We start from the raw sequence: 19841 nt of genomic DNA, 5'->3' as shown, positions 1-19841 counted from the left end.
CCTAATAAATAAATAAAAAGGTGTCGGGTTTGCAGGGGCAGTTTCTGTATGGGACTCTAGGCTAACCTGCCTCTAGAATGCATGCATTTAGGCATCCAAGTGATACTTGGCTTTTATATAAGCTATCATTTTTTTATGTGCTGACCAATGTTTTGGACACATTCCTACATATTTTATCTGAGATTTGGGGAATTTTAATTGATTCAGAATGAAGACTAAAGCCTTCTGAATAAATCTACGCAAGCAGTACACGACCCTCTGAGCTGGCGCAGCTTTTAGCGGAGATTCCGACCATCCGACGTCACCGTCAAGTTCACGTTCAAGTTCATGAATTCCCACATAATGTGGGAATCCACGTAATCAATTTACAATTTACAATTTAGGCATTTAGCAGACGCTCTTAATCCAGAGCGACTTACATTAAGCAATAACAAAAGCATGGCATACATCACATATATACAAAGTAATATGCCTGTCCGCTCACGCTCCGCTCACGTTACGTAACGGTATGAGCGTAAACGCCGTTGTGAATGAGGACCAATGACCTGACCAAAGTAGCGATATATCTATAGGCCTATATAATTTCATTCTTATCACAGACCAACTATAGGCTATAATGCACAGAGACCATTGTGCATCGTATTGAAGTTAATGGGGAGGATTTCAGTGTAATATGTACGGATTTGGGGGTTTTCTAGTGCCAATCTGTGTTATTCTTCGCTTGGAAAGGAGCCAGCTTAGGTGGTTCGGGCATCTGGTAAGGATACTTCTCTAGGGTCTCCCTATATAGGGAGGTCCCCGATGCACATCCCCCTGGTAGGAGAGCCCCGGGCAGACCAAGGATGAGTTGGAGGGTTTATATCTCCAATATATGCCGGGACCGCCTCAGGATCCCCCAGAATGAAGTTACTAATATTGCTCTGGAGAGGGAAGTCTCCAATAGCTCTTTGGTGGAGCTATTGCCCCTGTGACCCGACTACGGATAAGTGGTTGAAGATGGCTGGATGAATGGAATCTGTTATTCCACTGTGTTGGGTTGATACAACACAGGGATCTGTCAGCAAAGAAAAAGACAAAAGGCAAGGGCGACATCTAGTGTCTGTAACTGGGATTACCTTCTCAAGTCTGCAACCATGAAGGAGGAGGAACTTATTTTACTTGGTTGGTTCCTGAAATGGAAGAAGGGGGACGCTTTGGTTGTCATTTCAAACTTTATAGCGGCAAATCCTACTGTATTGAGTACCGTTTCTCACAAAGAAAGACAGGGGGTCCGCACACTCAAGACACTCCATACTGTATATGGATATATTTGTTACAATCGCTTTAGGGGTAATAAAGGATTGCGACAAAGGCTGGAAAGTGAGCTGTTGTTTATTTGCTGCCCTTTGATAAGGTTCGTTTTGTTTTAAAGAGTTCACTTGCAATTACAAACAGTACAGGTGTGTACTCGACTCGTTAAACAACCATGAAATGCTACAATTAATGTTATGTTGAGCTTTACAGAAACTAAGGATGTATATGCGGCAAATCAGATAAATAATCAAAACAAACTATGAAACCCTAACCTTTAACTCAAGAAAACACTAACTATTCTACCAAACACAGAAAATAAAGGTTTCAGAATGATGCTATTCTTAACTAACTATTGGCTTGGCAGAGTTCTCTGGACAGCATGTTCACAGTATAAGGAACTGAAACACACTGCCAGAGAACACAGCTGTGAGCAATGCTTAAAATAGTGGTGCTGATTGACGCGGCCTTCGTCAGATGATTGGTAGAGCTTGATGAGAGGTGCAGCAGGTAGGTCTCCCACACACAGGACCTGTCCTGAGGCTTTGATTGATTGATTGATTGAAGAATGTATTAACAGTTTGCAGAATTACAGTACATTTCAAGCACAAACTCAATACAAAGGCTGTTAACTGTGAGTGGACGACCCAATTAAGCATTACACTTGTTTCCAATAGGGTCCACCATGTTCAAATCATCAAAACATTTAGAGACGTACAAATAGACACTTCTATAGACAGAACAGGAATTCATCATAAAGGAGGTAAAAAGGGGGGAAAAAAGGGGAAAAAAAGGGGAAAGAAACATATACAGTGAGGGGAAAAAAAGGGGTGGGCGGTGGGGGGGATTCACGTTCAGCTCCGTTAAATTTGTTTGTTTTATTGGAGGAGCTGCGTTGGGTCCCCAAGTCGGCTCCGTGGCCATACCTTGAGTTGGCTGTGTGGCTGAGATCTGCAGTCAGTACTACACCCAGTAACAAACTAGTGAACTACATACTTGAACCCACAAGTAACACCACACACCAGTACAGAATGAAAATTAATTTCATATGTTGATCTGACACCCCCCATGCCAAAGTGACAGCGATCGCCCAGCAGTCTGCTGTCACCTATAGGCGGATGCGTGCACGCAACGTCACCTCGCCCTACCCTTAGATCTCCATATAGCCTATGGAGCTGACCTGTTCCGTTTGACTAAAATATATTTAAACACTTGCTAGTACCCATATAAACTCCAGGAAAGTGTTTCTAATGAGATCTGGTTGCAAAGGGAGTGAAGTGTCCCTTTATAAATGCTTTAATGCTAGCTTGTTGTAGTCAGTCTGTTACTTTGACTCCAGCGGGCTGCCGTAGTGTCCACTATGCGCCCCTCCTTTTATTACTCTATGATGCGCCCGCCCGCGCCATTCTCGTGGCTCCTCCCCGGCGCTTCAGCGTTGCCATGTCGGCTTATGTCAAAAAAGAAACGATCCATATGTGCCCAAATCAGGGCTGGCATACGTTGGCAACTTGGTCTTCATATTGTATTGGGACTGGTAGATATGTAGGCACTGTTGAGGATAGATTACGTATAGTTTGTGTGATCTTAAGGAAATTAAATGCATTTTGTTTTTTATTTTTAATAAGGTAGATCCAAATTATGAATGTGTGGTTGGATGACTCAGAGAAACTGAAATGTCTCTTTCAACATGACATAAAATGGCATTGTCAATTTGTACTTCTTATTTTAAATTCCATTCAAATTGGCCTACTGCAGCCTATGTATGTTAATTTATGTTGTATGTAATTATGGCGGGATGGGCAGGAAGGACTGTAATGACAGTTGTTTTCTATTTATTTTTGTTAAAAGTGTCATATAATCCCATATGGGATGGGCCAAAGTGGCAAGACACAAAAATACATTTTAATTCATCCATTGATTAAAGTGATTTGGGGGAAAGTAGGAAGGACTGTAATGACAGTTGTTTTCTATTTATTTTTGTTAAAAGTGTCATATAATCCCATATGGGATGGGCCAACGTGGCATGACATGAAAATACATTTTAATTCATCCATTGATTAAAGTGGCTTGTAGAAATTGGTGTTTGTGGGTTTTGGGCTTGTTTCTAAAGTGTAGGCTACTTGCTTATTTAGGCTTGCCTCCTTTTTATTATTATTATTATTATTTAGAGTGATAAAAAAAAATAGGCCACAATATAGGCCACATTTGTTTTTAATTCATGAAAATCTTTGCTTATTTGGGAATGTTTTAAACGTTTTGAAATAATTAAAAACTAAATATAGGAAAGAAATAAAGGGACCCTAAAAAAATTGTCTAGTTATTGAGCGGTGCCACCCGCCTCCATTACGTGACTTTGTGTGTATGTCTGTATGAACACCAGCCAGTGTGTAGGTCCGTCCATATGTATATGCAAATTATGCATGTATGTGCATGACCCATTCACTCCAGCAGCTGATGCTGATTGGGGTCACTGACCCTGCTGTTTAGAGACTAGTATGACCTATTGACCCTGCTGTTACACACTGGCAACTGCCTGATTGGCTGGCACACACACACACACACACACACACACACACACACACACACACACACACACACACACACACACACACACACACACACACACACACACACACACACACACACACACACACACACACACACACACACACACACACACACACACACACACGGCTACAGTGCAGTACAGACTACAGCGCAACAATCAAAAATGGCGCAGATGCTTAATGCTTTTCTGGTTTTAATGGCCAATTCTACAAATACCTTTAGAAATCAGTAGTTCTCAAACTAAATTCACTTTCAGGATTTTTTATACTCAATGCTCAATGCAGAGCAGAGTACAGTAAAGTAACTAACAGTATAGTTGCACCGCTCAGTTCACACGGGTGTGATTTTTGTTGTTGTTGAAACATTGGCTCCTACTTTGATCCTTTTCGACTAGAGATGGACGGTGACGCGAGGTTACGTTTTCCCAGACCTCGATCGCTTATTTCTTTCACAAAAAATGGCACATGGCAACACCGCTCGCGCGCTTGCTGCACAGCAACAAAACCAAAGCGCTCTAGAAACCACACGAACATTCTCACAGAGACATCACATCATAGGTGCTACTGTGAGGGACAGAAGACTGAAGAAGCACTGCTTTTTAAATCCTTTTATTTACACGAAGACAAAACAATAACAAGACAACATGGTGAGTAGTACGAACCGAACGCGTCAAATTAATATTAATAAAAATCAGAGTCAGTCTAAAAAATACACACACGTTTCCCTCCTTTGATGCAACACAGCAAGCACAGGAGGGCCCACTCATATCACCAACCACGTTATTATTATTACACTGTTAAACGTCGACATTAATACATATAACTTTAAATTAACACGAATTCGTCGCACGACTATACAGTATCGCATCAGAGTCCATTATCCGTCGTCTTTATTTTGGTCGAGCTGCGTTGCCTGCGTACATTGCTAAAAAAAAACGTTACAACAGAAAGTGTGTCCGTACAGAATTGTGTAGTTGTCAGTGTACGCAGTATGTGGGGGTGTGGTGATGGACTGGTGGTGGGAGAGAGACATTATAAGTCTATGGAGAGAGAGAGGAAGCCGGGTGGTTAAGGCCCGATGTTAATGTTAAACCCACAATGTGACATAATGGTCTGGTCTGATTTCAAAGGGTTTATTTGACCTTATAAAACGATTGTTTCTTGACAGTCTCGTTTATAACAGTGGTTGTCAACCCTTTTCATATCAAGGCTCATTATTTATTCGGCATTTGAGCCACCATTAATGAGATTTTAGCCTCGATATTTTGTTCTCGTTGGATATGATGTTTTCGTGGTGCCATTTAATGAGAGACAACAGGCACACGTTGCAAAATAATTATTTTCACATGCTCTGAATTGTGTAGACTTCTTCTATGCTGCAGACCTGTTTTATTTTAACGGTAATTGAACTCTTCTTGAGATTTAACACCAACGAGTTAAAGATCGATCTATAATAAAGGTCCATTTGGTTACCAACTTCACATCATGTAGCTGGTTTATTTGTAATAAGACGGGCCATGTCGTTCCATTCGCTGCAGTGCAGATTAGTGATTTACAAGTGTTCATTACATGGCACATCTCCGTGTGAAATGGCTGATTCACCAGCTGTTAAAAAAGAGGGAGTCGCCCACCCTCTCTCGTCTGTGTGGGAGGCTAGCCTCGTTCTCTAGAAAAAAACGTCGCCTAAAGCCAGATTTAACGCTACAAGGTGGACATTTTGAATAAAATCGGACTGTTTTCATGTCATGTCACGATGGCGCGACTCGATAATGCGGCAAAAAAATCATCGCGCCACCCGGCGAGTCGATCCGGATGTAAAGGATGAGAAAAAATACGTTATGTACTATGAGGCGGGGCGTCGTGCAATCCCTAAGGTTATGCGAGGACACGCGTGGAACGTTTATAGTCTATTGATTTACATAGTCGTTGCATAGGATAAGGGACGGGCGTTGCTAGCCGAAAAATACCCGATCTGCAAGCTCACAGACGACATGTGATGCGTGCGATGGGAGCTTGCAGGCCTGGTGGATCAGCTATTTTTAGACACGTTACTTACAAAGGGGGAATTATCTAGGTTTATTCCCATCATGGACGCACCAGACATCATCTCTGTCTGTGCATTATTATGTAAGGGCAGAGATGTTTTTAAACGTTGCGTTTGTGTTGTGTAACGCAGAACAACAACCGTTAACTGGTATATTGTTTGTAATGCAGAGGGTATTACATGTTAACACTGGTGTAAGGCAGAGCGGTTTGTTTGGTGGATGTGAGGTGTCTTGAAACCATTTTGAAATGTATACAACATTATTGTAAAGACTGAAGTGGGTGGAAAATGATGACAGTTCGGTTTATGCTCCCAATATGACTGTTGTGCGAACCGTTAATATGCTTTCATACCACCCCACCCCCCAGGGGTATGGCAGGCAGAAAGCTGAGGTGTGGCACTTGTTTGCATGAGAGTCAGACAGAGAGATGGTCATGGACAAGTAATGGTGATGATGACTTTCTGGTATGCGTTTAGGCCCAACTGACATGTTGCAGCAAATTGAAATGAAATGGTTAGCCTACAGCCTAGGTGTGTAAATGTTATAGGTCATCATGTCATGTGGGTCTAACCATGAGATGGACCTGTTAACTCATATAAGTACAAGCATGCACACTCAAGTTGTTTATTTTTCCCACTTTCCCCTTTAAGTTCGATGACACATTTCTGGACCAACGTGAAACAAACTAGTTCAACTGCGCATTAGATTAAATGGGGCGGACTGCGTGCTGACTAATACGCGTGAACAATAGCACCGACTGTGCCATAGTCAGTCAAAGGCCTCTCAGTCAAAAATGGCCACGGCATGCAGTATGAAAAGCCGGACCGTTTTATTTTCTTCTTTTTTACATGAATGCAAATGTGTCAAGGTGACAGTGGTTGGCACTGTTATTAGACCACACTGCAAGCAAGAAGCTTTTCAACACAACTGGGGCCTTTCAGCGTGCTGCTGTGTGTGGACTGTGGAGGTTGTACATGTTCTCCCCCTGTGTTCATGTGGGTTTCTCTGTCAGGGACATTACTCTTGTCCTGTGTCCTTGGCCAAGGCACTTAATCCTAATTTATACTGTGTTGAGCCCAAGCCATGGCACATGGTGCATTGGTGGCTCATATAGCTCCGTAGTACTACTAGATACTACTACAGTCTACAACTACAACTGGCAGTGGTGGAAAAAAGTACTCACGTTTGTTGCTTAAATAAAAATATCAATACTGCAAAGTGCAATGTAGACAATACTCTGTTACAAGAGTTAGGATTGGTTAAATACAGGGGATACATAACGGGTTCACTGTATGTGTGTTAAGCCAGTGGTTCCCACACTTTTTCATGTCAAGGACCCCCAACTTGACACTCATTAGCCCACGGACCCCCATTTGAAGAGATGTGCCAGCGACCCCCATGAGTAAAGATATTTACTAACATTGATTCTCAACCCGTTTACGCCCCCTCTTTGGAAACCACTGTGTTAAGCAACTAAACTGAATCTAGATCACAGATGGGATTAGTGCGGGGGGGTCACTAGAGGTGAGTAAATGCGTGGTAAATGAGAAGCACGTCGCTGTCAGGCCCCGCCTGTATTTTTTTTAAAGCACTTGAAAGTCATCATATCCCTGGTATCATCTGCTGCTGGCGAATAAAATCGGGTCAGTGGGCTGGAATAGCAGCTGGAAAACATCCATGCGTGCGCGTGAATCGGGGTTAAGTGATTGAAATAGCTAGCCGCTGACCTAGCTGCCATGCCCATGGTTGGCACTCCCGTATTCCTGTGCTATGTCACTGCCGACCCCCGTAGTTTATGGAAAATAGTTGTTGGACCTCACCACGCAAGGTGGATGTTCAACCCAGTAATGTTCGACTTTTAATTACAATTTAGGCATTTGGCAGATGTCGATTGGCAATTGATTAGCAGAGTGATTTACAGTAAGCAAGGTAAACACGAGGTAATACAAGATGCATAGAGACATTGTAGTGTCTCAGTAATCTAGAATCATAGGCAAACCAAGAACCTATCGCTCTATATCAAAAACATATGTACACTATAAATACAAACAATAAGATGCCAGGTCAACAAATTAACCTGAAGTCTAAATAACATGCTATCAAAATAACATTTTAACCGTAGTATAAGACTGCATGGAGCATAATGTGGAGCCTGAAGCAATCTGATCTGATATTAAATCTTAAGATAACATCGTAAAACTCTCCATTAATTTTTAAACTTGGATAGTACGAATAAATAGGGCGGAAATGGATTTGGATACGCTGCTCTTGGGAGTTAAAGTCACGCTGAGGATTTCACAGTGCAAACGTCTGTATCAAAAGGGTATTTTCAACACCCTGGCTGCCTGGCAGTAGCATGAGTCCTTCCACAGAGGACAGGGTTATTTTCTCATATTACCAGTTGCAGCTGGTCCCTTTTGTTAATGCCAACCAAAATAATAATGAAATTTAAATCACTGTGGAAAGAGTAAATATCCTTCTACTACTTGGATATTACTCAAGTAGAAGTACCGCTAGGTGACTTGGATATTATGAGTCATTATAAATAGAAGTCCTTATACTTGATTCCAAAACAAAAATTGTAACGGGTGCAAACCCCATATGTCCAAAACGGTTGTTTTTTCCCCCCCAGGATTCAAATTCAAAAGTAGCAGATCTACAAGCTCAAAACCTGACACCTTGCGCCGCGTTTGGACCTGGTGGATCTGCTACTTTGTATGCTTTTGCGTGATGTTGTAGTATGGTTGTCAAGTAGGGCGTGACAAGATGATCAGATCTCTGCCTACTGGTGACGTCAAGGAATGGGCTTAAACTGGGTGGAAACAATTTGCGGGGGAGGGAGAGCAGCATCGCAAAAGATCAATGCAAAAACCAATATGAAGGTTGGTCCTTCATTTTGGGACGGTAAGGGGGATTGGTTGTCAAAGCAGAGAGGGCGTAGGTTTGTCACTGCTGGTGTTCTCTCTGCCGTTTAAGTCCATACATTGATTTTGGTTTCCCCAGACGTATCAGTAGATGGACATCTGAGATCCCTGACCGTCTGGATATGCATTATGCAAGACTACATCCTGACTGCCATGCTGATGATGGCTTTATTTCAGCTGAATTGCTTGTGGCCTTCTATAAATAGAAGACCAATATTGATCCGTGTGTGCTGGTGTTCGTTTTTGATACTCGTCACTCACAGTCACAACCGTGGCGTGCACCTGGTCGTTTCCAAGACTGGCAGTTATGCATGATGATTCTGCTTTTTACCACCACTGTGTGTAAACCATGTCGGTATGAATATGCCCTACCATCCCTCTTCAGTTCAGTGATGCTCTCCAAAGTGGCGAGCATCTTTTCTTTCTAAGAAACATCATGAAAGATGTACGTGACCCATTTAGACCTGAGGACGAAAAAAAAAGTCTTCTAAATCCTAAAGGTTTTGTGAAAAACCTATGTTTCTATGTCAGTGGTGCTCAACCTTTTTCATGTCAAGGACTCCCAGAATTATCTGTATTTGGCCACGGACCCCTATCTGAAAATATGTTGTTTAACATTTAAAAAACATTTATCAATAGCAAATTAGGCGTTGCCCTGCTGCCTTCAAAATTGGATTGTTGGATTCATCCTAATCTTGTGCTGATGTCGTCATTTAATTCTAAAAATGCCTCTAAATCCAGTGACCCAAGTTTTCTTAAAAACTTCAAATATTTATATAGCAGCATCAAATCTTTTTTACAATTTTGAATACTGTACATACTGTACTTCCCGCCCAGAATGGGTTTAAGCTAAAACTAAGTCAATCCCCCTCTCCAATACTTATTTTTTGATAAATGTTTTTTAAATGTTAAACCATTGTTTGAACTATACATTTAATCTGTCTGTTAACAGTAGAGAGGATCCCATGGCATTTCAATTATATCTGGGATTGAATGGCCAGAGCATGAATATTATACGTATAAGTACAGCTTCCTCCTGCAAATTCCATTCAGGAAAAAACCTGATTGTCGAGATATAGACTATTATGTAAATAATATCATTCAGAAGTTGTCTCTTATCTGCCTGTTGTCCCTTATCTGCCTTTAGGAGTGGGCAGGCAGTTATTTTGTTTGTACTACATTGACTCATTTTGAATTGAAAGACCTCACTATACTACTCCATGTGCTCATATTTAGATTTTCACAGTTAATATTGACCCTCTCTCCCTAGTGTGTAAAATGTGTTTCATCCCACTCAGCTAGTTTATGAAACGGGACAGGCAGTTAGCCTGCATGCAGCCAAGCTCTCATCATGCCAGCCTTCAGTCATAAATGATAAGCAGCGGAGCGTGTGTCCTTTTCGTCTTTCCCTCCCCATTCACTGGCGGGGATGTAGAAATATTTGAGCTGGGTGTGGACGACGTACTACTTTGGCCCTAACATGAGCTTTGGCAAGGGGGTGATGACTGATGACTAGGCCTGTCACAATTATTACATAATCGCCTAACCGTGGCCTGCATTTTCAATCATTTTTCAAAAACAGCAGAAATAGCAATCTACAAGCGTACAACACGTCACAATGTGACGTGTTGTAAGCTTTGTAGATCAATTATTTCCGCTATTTTGTAAAGAAAAAAATCTTAAATGTGTCAGTGATCCTTTATATATTTACAGTACGTTATTTGTCATATCTGCCCTGTGCAATTTGTGATTACGAAACCTAAAAGGCAAACGGAAATACAAATTGTAACATTCCAACTTTCAATGCAAAAAACACAATTAAATTGTCAATCGCAATTATTTGTGTGGACAATTAATCGTCAACTTAAATTTGTAATGGTGACAGCCCTTGTGGTGGCATCACTGCTTCCTTGTTCAGTCTGGACTCCACCACGTGACGCTCTGTGTAAATCAGTTGCCGCATCCTAACCAAATGAACCGGTTGACCTCAGCCTGTGCCTCTTCTTTTAGCCGACTTGTCTCCTGCAGCAGAACAAAAACAAACTCCTCCACACGCCTAAGTGCTGATTAATTAAATTACCTAATCAAGTGCTTGGTCTTAATGAAAATAAATCTCAACTCACGCCACAAACATGACTTGACTGTCTCTGCACAGAGCACACCAAAGGCCCTAAATAGATTCTGCCATATGTGCAAAGCCGTTTTACACTGGCATGCTGGATAGATGGTGCTAACAATGCTGGCCTAGATGCCTGGAGAGAAGGCAGAGCCGGCCAGGAACAAGCAGCGTTTGTGTAACGGGCTACATTCAGTGCATTGAGGTCACAATGCAAATTGTGGCAAACTCATATGACTGGCACAGAATGCACTGTAGCCTGTTTGACAGGCGGCACTCTGCCCCCTCCTGGTGATAAACAGACACTGTCTGGGTGGATCTGTGCCCTGTAGCAATGCAGCATGCTGGCGCAGACTAGAGAGAAATGGCTCTTCATTATTTAACCGTCTTATGGCCTAGCAATGTTTTGTATTGCAAAATGTATTTGACTTGAGTTTTCTCTTCAACAGTTACTCTGCATGTTGGCACACCATTTTTATTAACTGAAAACACCATTGCTATCCACAATTTGATTACATTTTTCATTACATTGATAATTGAATATATCAAATTTTATTTCATTTGGTTCCCTCTTATTGAATAAATCACATCCTACACAAGTACACATAAGCAATGTCGTACTACTTTTCAGACGAGTGCTGTTTTGGAAATTGGAATGAATCTCTATAAAGTTTGGCTGCTGTATCCACATTAAACCAAAGAGCGCACGCATGCACATTTCATAAAGTGAGTGGCAAAGTGAGTTTAACGTCCTTTAATGCAATCAGATAGGAACTTTCTGTTTGGAGATATGGGCTGTCAAGGCCAGAAAGTCGCTTTTTCCACGTACCCTCTATTAAGACCTGGAACGCATCTGTATCACCGTAGCTTTTAACCACTTGTACCATTATTTGAATATTTAACTGTTTGAAAAATCGTGAAAACGTGTGCAAATCTTTGAATATATATTCTTTCACAGTGAGCATTTGTAACTCAAATCTTTGCTTCTGGGGGGTCCCTGGTACAAAACATTTTCAGATGGATACATATAATCTTGGGGGTCCTCGACATGAAATAAAGTTTGAGCACCACTGACATAGAAACAGGTTTTTCCGAAAACTGTCAGGATTTAGAAGACATTTTGTAGAATCTGGTCTCAGGTCTTTACTGATCCCATTCCTCACCTTCTGTATGTATGCCGTGTGTTTCCTCCTCTGTCCTGTCCTGTGCAGCGTGAGTGTATCTCAGTCCATGTGGGGCAGGCCGGTGTCCAGATGGGGAACACGTGCTGGGAGCTGTACTGTCTGGAGCACGGCATCCAGCCTGACGGTCAGATGCCCAGCAACAAGCCCATCGGGGGCCACGACGACTCCTTCACCACCTTCTTCAGCGACACCGGCGCCGGGAAGTACGTCCCCAGAGCCATCTTTGTGGACCTGGAGCCCACAGTGATCGGTGAGTAGTTTAGTTTAGTTTATTTAGGATCCCCATTAGCTGTTGCACCTGGCTATTCTTCCTGGGGTCCTCACAGAATAATATACATACAAAAAAACATTACAACATTACAGATATCACAAAAGAAAAGAAAAAATACATTAAAGCATAACTATGGTTAGTGCATTCACTCTAGATTACATTAACTGGTATATTGACATAAACAGAATTACAATTTCACCATATATATATAAGAAAATCCTTCAGTCTTTTCTTAAAGTGCCTTTCACCCTTAATTTCTGTGATGCTTACTGGTAGAGAGACTAGTTCCAGAAAGTCATTGCCCTGTACATGACTGTATTCTTCATTGCATCAGTTCTTGGCTTAGGCACTGTAAATCGACCATTGCAACATGTCTGGTATTATGTCTGTGTCTATCACTGGTATAATGAATATTTTTTTATATAAGCATTTTGTTTTTTTATTTGAACAAATGTTCCTAAAAAATCCAGCCAGACTAGCAGCTAGTTGGAACAGGACAGACCCAAACATGTGTATGGTAACCGGTTCCGAAACACAAGATCAAGATGTGTTTCAGGACAATGCATGGGAGAAATGAGCTCTGGTCCATAGCCTTAAAAGAACGATTTCACCACCACCCGTATAAAATGCACTTTTTGGCCAAAAAAAATAGATTTTCTTTCACCAGAAGGAAATATCTTGTCAATGGGATTTTCTATTGACCTCTGTAGCGGGCGCAGTGGAGTAACTAAAACATATTTTTTCTTCTGGTAAAAAAAATCTTTTCTAGCCAAAAAGTGCATTTTATACATGTGGGGGTGGGGGGCTCAAAGTGCGTCTACTAGGGGAAAGTAGGCTTTCGCCACCACAAAACCGTCTTTGTATTGGTGAGTAGTCGTTCTTTTTAAGTCGACAGGCTGTGCAGTCTGTGCAGGGAGTCGAGAGTAACATAGCCGTAAGGAGAAGTCCTTAAGGCTGTGGACCAGAGCTAGGGAGAAATTATATTTAAGATGGCTTGATTTATCAAATCATGATTTGAATACATAAAACCTAAGGATATTTTGACACATTTATGGAGTAAAGTTCTCAGTCACCACGACTGATTCCAGTCATTTGGAGTCTATAGAAGCCAGCAGCATGTCTTCTATATGTCCAGAAGCATCTTTCATAAAGTCAAATGATTCATATAAAAAGCAATGGTTAAAGCCTCCGTCTGTGATTTCTTCACCCGGTTGGCAGCAGTATGTAGCAGGAAACATAGTATTAAAACATCATAATTGTACATAGTGTGTTCATTCACTGTTTAGAAGTCACCGCTAGTGTGACAAATCTAGTTTCACAAATCGTACATTATGACTTGGTCATACAAACATTTTCAGTCGTGAGTTTTATTTTGCTTTAATCCATGCAAATGATTAACTCTGTTGTTTCTCTCGCTCGCTCTCTCCTAGATGAGGTCCGTACAGGTACGTACAGACAGCTGTTCCACCCGGAGCAGATGATCTCAGGCAAGGAGGACGCAGCCAACAACTATGCCCGTGGTCACTACACTATCGGCAAAGAAGTCATCGACTCTGTTCTAGACAGGATCCGCAAACTGGTAAGAGATGGCCTTGTCTGTTAGTTCTACAATGCATATGATCACCTCGGCATCCCTGAATGCTTGTCTAGTTTAGAATCAGAAAGATATGGCATTATTGCTGTCGGGCAAAAAAACGCCTATTTCCATATTTTAACTTTTTGGTGTTTTAGTGATTAGCTTGTTGCTTAAATTAATTATATGCTCTATTCTTATTTTCTCCAGTCAGACCAGTGCACTGGGCTCCAAGGTTTCCTGGTCTTCCACTCCTTCGGTGGAGGAACCGGCTCTGGTTTCACCTCCCTGCTGATGGAGCGTCTCTCCGTCGACTACGGCAAGAAGTCCAAGCTGGAGTTTGCCATCTACCCTGCCCCTCAGGTGTCCACAGCCGTGGTGGAGCCCTACAACTCCATCCTGACCACGCACACCACCCTGGAACACTCTGACTGTGCCTTCATGGTGGACAACGAGGCCATCTACGACATCTGCCGCAGGAACCTGGACATCGAGCGCCCCTCGTACACCAACCTCAATCGCCTGATCAGCCAGATTGTGTCGTCCATCACTGCCTCTCTGCGCTTCGACGGCGCCTTGAATGTGGACCTGACAGAGTTCCAGACCAACCTGGTGCCGTACCCTCGTATCCACTTCCCTCTGGCCACCTACGCCCCGGTTATCTCTGCCGAGAAGGCCTACCACGAGCAGCTCTCAGTTGCCGAGATCACCAACTCCTGCTTCGAGCCGGCAAACCAGATGGTGAAATGCGACCCTCGCCACGGTAAGTACATGGCGTGCTGTCTGCTGTATCGAGGCGATGTCGTGCCCAAAGACGTCAACGTGGCCATCGGCAACATCAAGACCAAGCGGAGCATCCAGTTTGTGGACTGGTGTCCCACGGGCTTCAAGGTGGGCATCAACTACCAGCCTCCCACCGTGGTTCCCGGAGGAGACCTGGCCAAGGTGCAGAGGGCCGTGTGCATGCTGAGCAACACCACGGCCATCGCCGAGGCATGGGCCCGACTGGACCACAAGTTTGACCTCATGTATGCCAAGAGGGCCTTCGTCCACTGGTATGTCGGCGAGGGCATGGAGGAGGGAGAGTTCTCGGAGGCCAGAGAGGACATGGCCGCCCTGGAGAAGGATTACGAAGAGGTGGGCGTCGACTCCTTTGAGGATGATCAAGAGGGAGAGGAGTACTAGGCTAGGATGTAATGCCACCCTTTCATTGACCATAATCATGTACGGTGGCCATTTTGGATGAGGTTTCCCACCTCCCCCTCTGAGCATGACGTAAGAGCCAAAATGGCCATTGTTCACGTATGGTTAATGCCTGACAAATTATGGAGAGAGCTGCAGTTTAATACCCGACCAGCATGAAACAAACAACACGGAAACACATCTGATTAGTGACTTTATCTCTCTCTCTGTTCAATACAAACAAGTTCACGCTGACTATCATTGTCGCTATTCTTTTGTTTTTGTTTTGTTTTATAACCATGGCACTACACGTAGTCTGACAGACATGCCAAAATATAAGGAAAAGAAAACTGGATGTGAATGTTTTTAGTTTATTCAGTGACTGGTCTGTTACATGTCACAGTTAGTAAAAGTTTACTGCCATGCAGAAAGTTTGCCAAACTAATTCCACTCTTGGTCCGATGAAGAACCGTGCTTCCTGATGTGAAACCCCTCCCCCCCCTCCTCCCCTTTCTAAATAAAATTGTTTATTAAACGCGTCTCGTTTCTATGTCATCATGGACCTAGTGACAGTCCTGTGTTAGTCCTGCTGAGGTTTCATTTCCTCGCTGTTGGGTGGAAACCTTGCATGTCCAAAACTAGGGTTGTCCCGATCGGATCGCGTGATCGGAAATCGGGGGCGATCACGTAATTTTCAAATGTGATCGGGACATCCCTATCCAAAACTCATAAATCTGCAAGCGGCTTGGCTATATTCACTACTTGTGTGCACCACTCTTGTACAATGAAGTAGGATTTTAATTTACAGGATGAAAACAAAAAAAGTTAAAACTTAAACATTAAAAGTTGGAGATGCAAGGTTTCTGACCGACGGCAAAGATGTGTACTTTGGGAATGTAATGTATTGCTGAGACTACATATATAGTATGTTCATATCTAGTATATAAAGTAAGTCAACATAAAATTCTATTTACTATATTCTTATGGTTGGTTGGACAAAGGTTATGTTACGTTAGGCTAAGCCTAGCCCTCATTCTTGAGGTTATCAGGATGCCCATTGGGGGGAATTAAATAATCCTGAAGCTGTGGTACTCTAACACGTCAAGGGATTAGTTGGGTCAATCAAGAGACGTGAAGAAACAGTACATTAGAGAACCTTGTGCAGCCACAGACTTGTTGCACTTTATGCCTGGCATCCAAGCAAGCTTCAACCAGTTAATAAGCCAACATCTATTAGAGCTTTTTGAAGGGAGGCTGAAATCTCAATTTATTACCATCATAATGTCTATGTGGTGAGCTGTGGCTGATCCACCAGTAGATGGCATTGCAGTCACACCAAGATGAGTGAAGGCACTAGAATGAACACAAATTGACCACTAGTTGTCATTTGGGCAAGTGGCTTTTTAGCCCAAGGAGTCTTTTTTTGTGCAAAACTAATGCTTGGAATGGATTCAGAATCATGAAATCCCCTAGTTTGACATGTCACATGCTACTAAAAAGCAGAATGAAATGTAGGTAATTTTGCCTTATTGTGCCAGGTTAATGGTGGCCATATGGACTTGGCCACATTTTTGCGAGGGGGCTCAATTTGTTTTTTAACCTTCATAGATGATAAATCTAGAAACGGACCTTCGCTCTCCGTGGTCACGGAAGTATCAGATATGACCCAACTACACTGACTGAACTAAGCAAAACATCCCATGGCCACTAGACTAATCACACATTTATAAGCCATCTTTGAAGATATATATCAGCTCTGAACTCGGTAGAATCTGCACTTGTCTCGCTAACAAACTAACACCTGGGAAAAAACTTTCCATTCCATTCTCTTCGAATAGTAATCTCAGCAAAGAAGACGGCCTCTCAGTTAAAGTGGGTGACAATATTATCACAAGAAAAGACTATAGGCTATGTACCTACTACGCTCCATGCTAGAGGCAAATATTTCCTGTGTTAAAATGGCTACCTATGTAATAAAAAAGGTCAACCAAAGAACAAGATTCCTGTACAGTATCTCCTCAGGCCTCCTCACTGTCAGCAAAAATACTTTGAAGACACTAACAGGAGCCCTCATACAAGGTTTCTTCAACTGCACGCACCTCATGGTACCACAGCACACCTTAAAACAAGGCTCCAGGCATCACAAAACAAACTAGTCAGGCTACTACTTGGCCTCACTCCCAGAACCCACCTCACCCCCACTCATAAAACAAGGCTCCAGGCATCAAAAAACAAACTAGTCAGGCTACTACTTGGCCTCACTCCCAGAACCCACCTCACCCCCACTCATTTTGATAGGTTGGAATGGCTTAGCGTTGACGACAGGGTACAGCAACTGGCAATGGGCCTGGGTTACAAGATTCGCTACACCTCTAAGATACCCATGTACCTGTCAAAATACTTCCTTAATGTCTACGAAGTCCACAATCACAACACCAGAGGGAGTTCAACAAACCCAGATTCGGCTCAAACAAGGGGTTAAATTACCTACTATGCCACTAAACTATGGAACGCCCTACCAACAGCCATTAAGACATGTGAATCCCTAGCCTCCTTCATAACCGCTCTCAAAGAGCACTTACGGGCGTCTGCAATTCTAAACTGGACCCTGTAAAAAGTTAATGTACCCCTCTATTTTTGATGGCAATACTGTGTATTTGATGATTTGTATTTCTATTTTGCATAGATGTGTATATTTGTATGTCTTGATGAATTGAAAATGGAGGACCTTGATAGTCAGTGCTTTTTCTGGTTTTATCCTCGTAGCAGTTTTTGTATTGACCTGTACATTCCTTGAAATGTACCCATTCTACAAACTGTTAATACAATGTTCAAACCACCAATCAAAATGTGGTTTAAGCTTAATATATTTTGAGAGCCACAGGGTGGCGCTGTCCCTGTACTTCTTAGCAGAGGTAGTCAGTTGAGGTTATCTGTAGGTTGTGAATAAAGAAACTCCATCTGTGAGTAGTGTAAGTGCGGACAAGAGATTCACACAGGTCACACTGCACAGGGCCTTTCATAGTGGCTCACTTTGCCCCCCCCCCCCCCCCCCCCCCACACACACACACACAACTTAGGCTGCATTCACATGGGATCAGGCAAGCGGTAGACAGCAAATCGGAAGTAATTTTAGTGGACGGGAGCAGGACGGTAAACGGAACAGGACGGTAAACGGTGCAGCAGGTTTTGCCGTCTGCCACTTGCCTGATTCCATATGAATGCAGCATAACACAAAATATCTAAACTTGACATGATAAAAATACATAAGGTTTTGCTGGTTTTACATAAACAAAACATGAACTCAGATATTTGCACGTGTCTTCATCATCAATCTTTAATATTAAAACAAAAAATGTACAATAATAATAACGATAATTTCCTTGTGTAGCCTACAACTACAGTTAGTCATTAAAAAACCTCACGATACAACATCAACAAAATCTGTTCCAGAAAGTTTTGACAGCATTGAAGGTTTAAACCAGTGGTTCTCAAACAAAGTCCGCAGCAAAATGTGTTCATTAAATATAGCGTCACAATCAATTAAAAAACTTTATCCATTTATACGTTGGCTATTCAAAAATGGCAGATATATAAGCTCACAGTGCGAAAGTTCGTACGTGGCCGAACGGATTGCGGAGCGGTCTTGATACCGGAAGGTCGCCAGTTCGAATCAGCGGTCCGACACGTTAAAATTACCACCGCTGAAGTGCCCTTGAACAAGGCATTGAACCACTACGATGAAATGTTCTATGAGCAGGGCCTGGCTGGAAACAAGTTCTTGAGCTTAGCCCAGATACCCTGGGTAAATATAGTAATCATTTCATTTCATTTCAAGCTTGTATATCTGCCTTTTACATTTGGAAAATATAAAAAAAATGTAGGCTACTTTCCTTCTTCTCTCCTGTCAATGTCAATTTGGGGTTCCTTGACCACGTTTGAGAACAAAGAGAAAGCTTGAGAGTACTGGTTTAAACAGGACCAAGGTTAGTCATAACAATGACAGTGTATTCAGCAGGTTGAGAATAGATTGCATTAGTCCCAGTAGCAGCTCTTTAAAAAGGTAGGGCAAGTGATATTGTTTGGTTAAAACAAAAAAGGTTAAAACTAGAGTGTTTGTTCAGTAACAGGAGTCTCTCCAACAGAAAATACATTTTCAGGCAGGTGACAGAATTTCATCCAATGAATCAGCGGAGAGTACCCTGCATTCATAGATATAAATACAATAGATGCCTCCTTGGCTGCTGCAGTTCATTGGAGCGACCTGCATCGACGTGTGGACGGAAGGACCAGAAGTGCGGAAGGCACGCTACGCCGCGATGCCACTCAAGTGACAACTGACCAATCACAGCGCGTCTTTTCCGAGACTTGATCAATTCAATCCAAAGAAGCTTTATTGGCATGAGAAATAGTGTTCCAGTTATGTCTGCTACTTTCTTTGCCTCATCACTTCCAATTTCACTTATCCTGATTGGATACAAAAATTGGTATCCCGAACTGAAAATGCATATATACAGATGATCAATATCATCATATAAATGCAAATAACCCGACGCTGTTGAAGAGTTTGATCCCAAATTGCTACAACATCCCCTCACACCCATGTGAAGTGAGGGGCGCTCTTATCATCATACGTCATCTTACATCATCTCATTCCGGCCAATCACAATTTGCGTCCTCACTTTTGTC

At 42.4% G+C, this 19841-nt stretch overlaps 2 protein-coding genes across 2 annotated transcripts in view; both read left to right on the top strand.

Annotated features, from left to right (window-relative positions):
* The window catches only part of dnajc27 (DnaJ (Hsp40) homolog, subfamily C, member 27), a 305233-nt gene that overhangs the window by 173150 nt on the left and 112242 nt on the right, over positions 1 to 19841 (top strand). The window lies entirely within an intron of this gene.
* LOC306917333 (tubulin alpha chain) lies at positions 4375 to 15691 on the top strand. The gene is made up of 4 exons (XM_079495508.1): positions 4375 to 4504; positions 12154 to 12376; positions 13828 to 13976; positions 14181 to 15691. The coding sequence occupies exons 1-4, from the start codon at positions 4502 to 4504 to the stop codon at positions 15153 to 15155; spliced, it is 1350 nt and encodes a 449-aa protein (XP_079351634.1). The 5' UTR covers positions 4375 to 4501; the 3' UTR covers positions 15156 to 15691.

The sequence above is a fragment of the Electrona antarctica genome, assembly GCF_951216825.1.
Source record: "Electrona antarctica genome assembly, chromosome: 24".
Lineage (NCBI taxonomy): Eukaryota > Metazoa > Chordata > Actinopteri > Myctophiformes > Myctophidae > Electrona > Electrona antarctica.
Note: the sequence above shows the minus strand (reverse complement) of the source record. Positions and strands in the feature narration are given on the sequence as shown.

Excerpts from the sequence above, each read along its gene's own strand:
- LOC306917333 (XM_079495508.1), top strand. Across the intron at positions 12,377-13,827 it reads CCTGGAGCCCACAGTGATCG|ATGAGGTCCGTACAGGTACG; the intron begins GTGAGTAGTTTA and ends GCTCTCTCCTAG. Across the intron at positions 13,977-14,180 it reads TAGACAGGATCCGCAAACTG|TCAGACCAGTGCACTGGGCT; the intron begins GTAAGAGATGGC and ends TATTTTCTCCAG.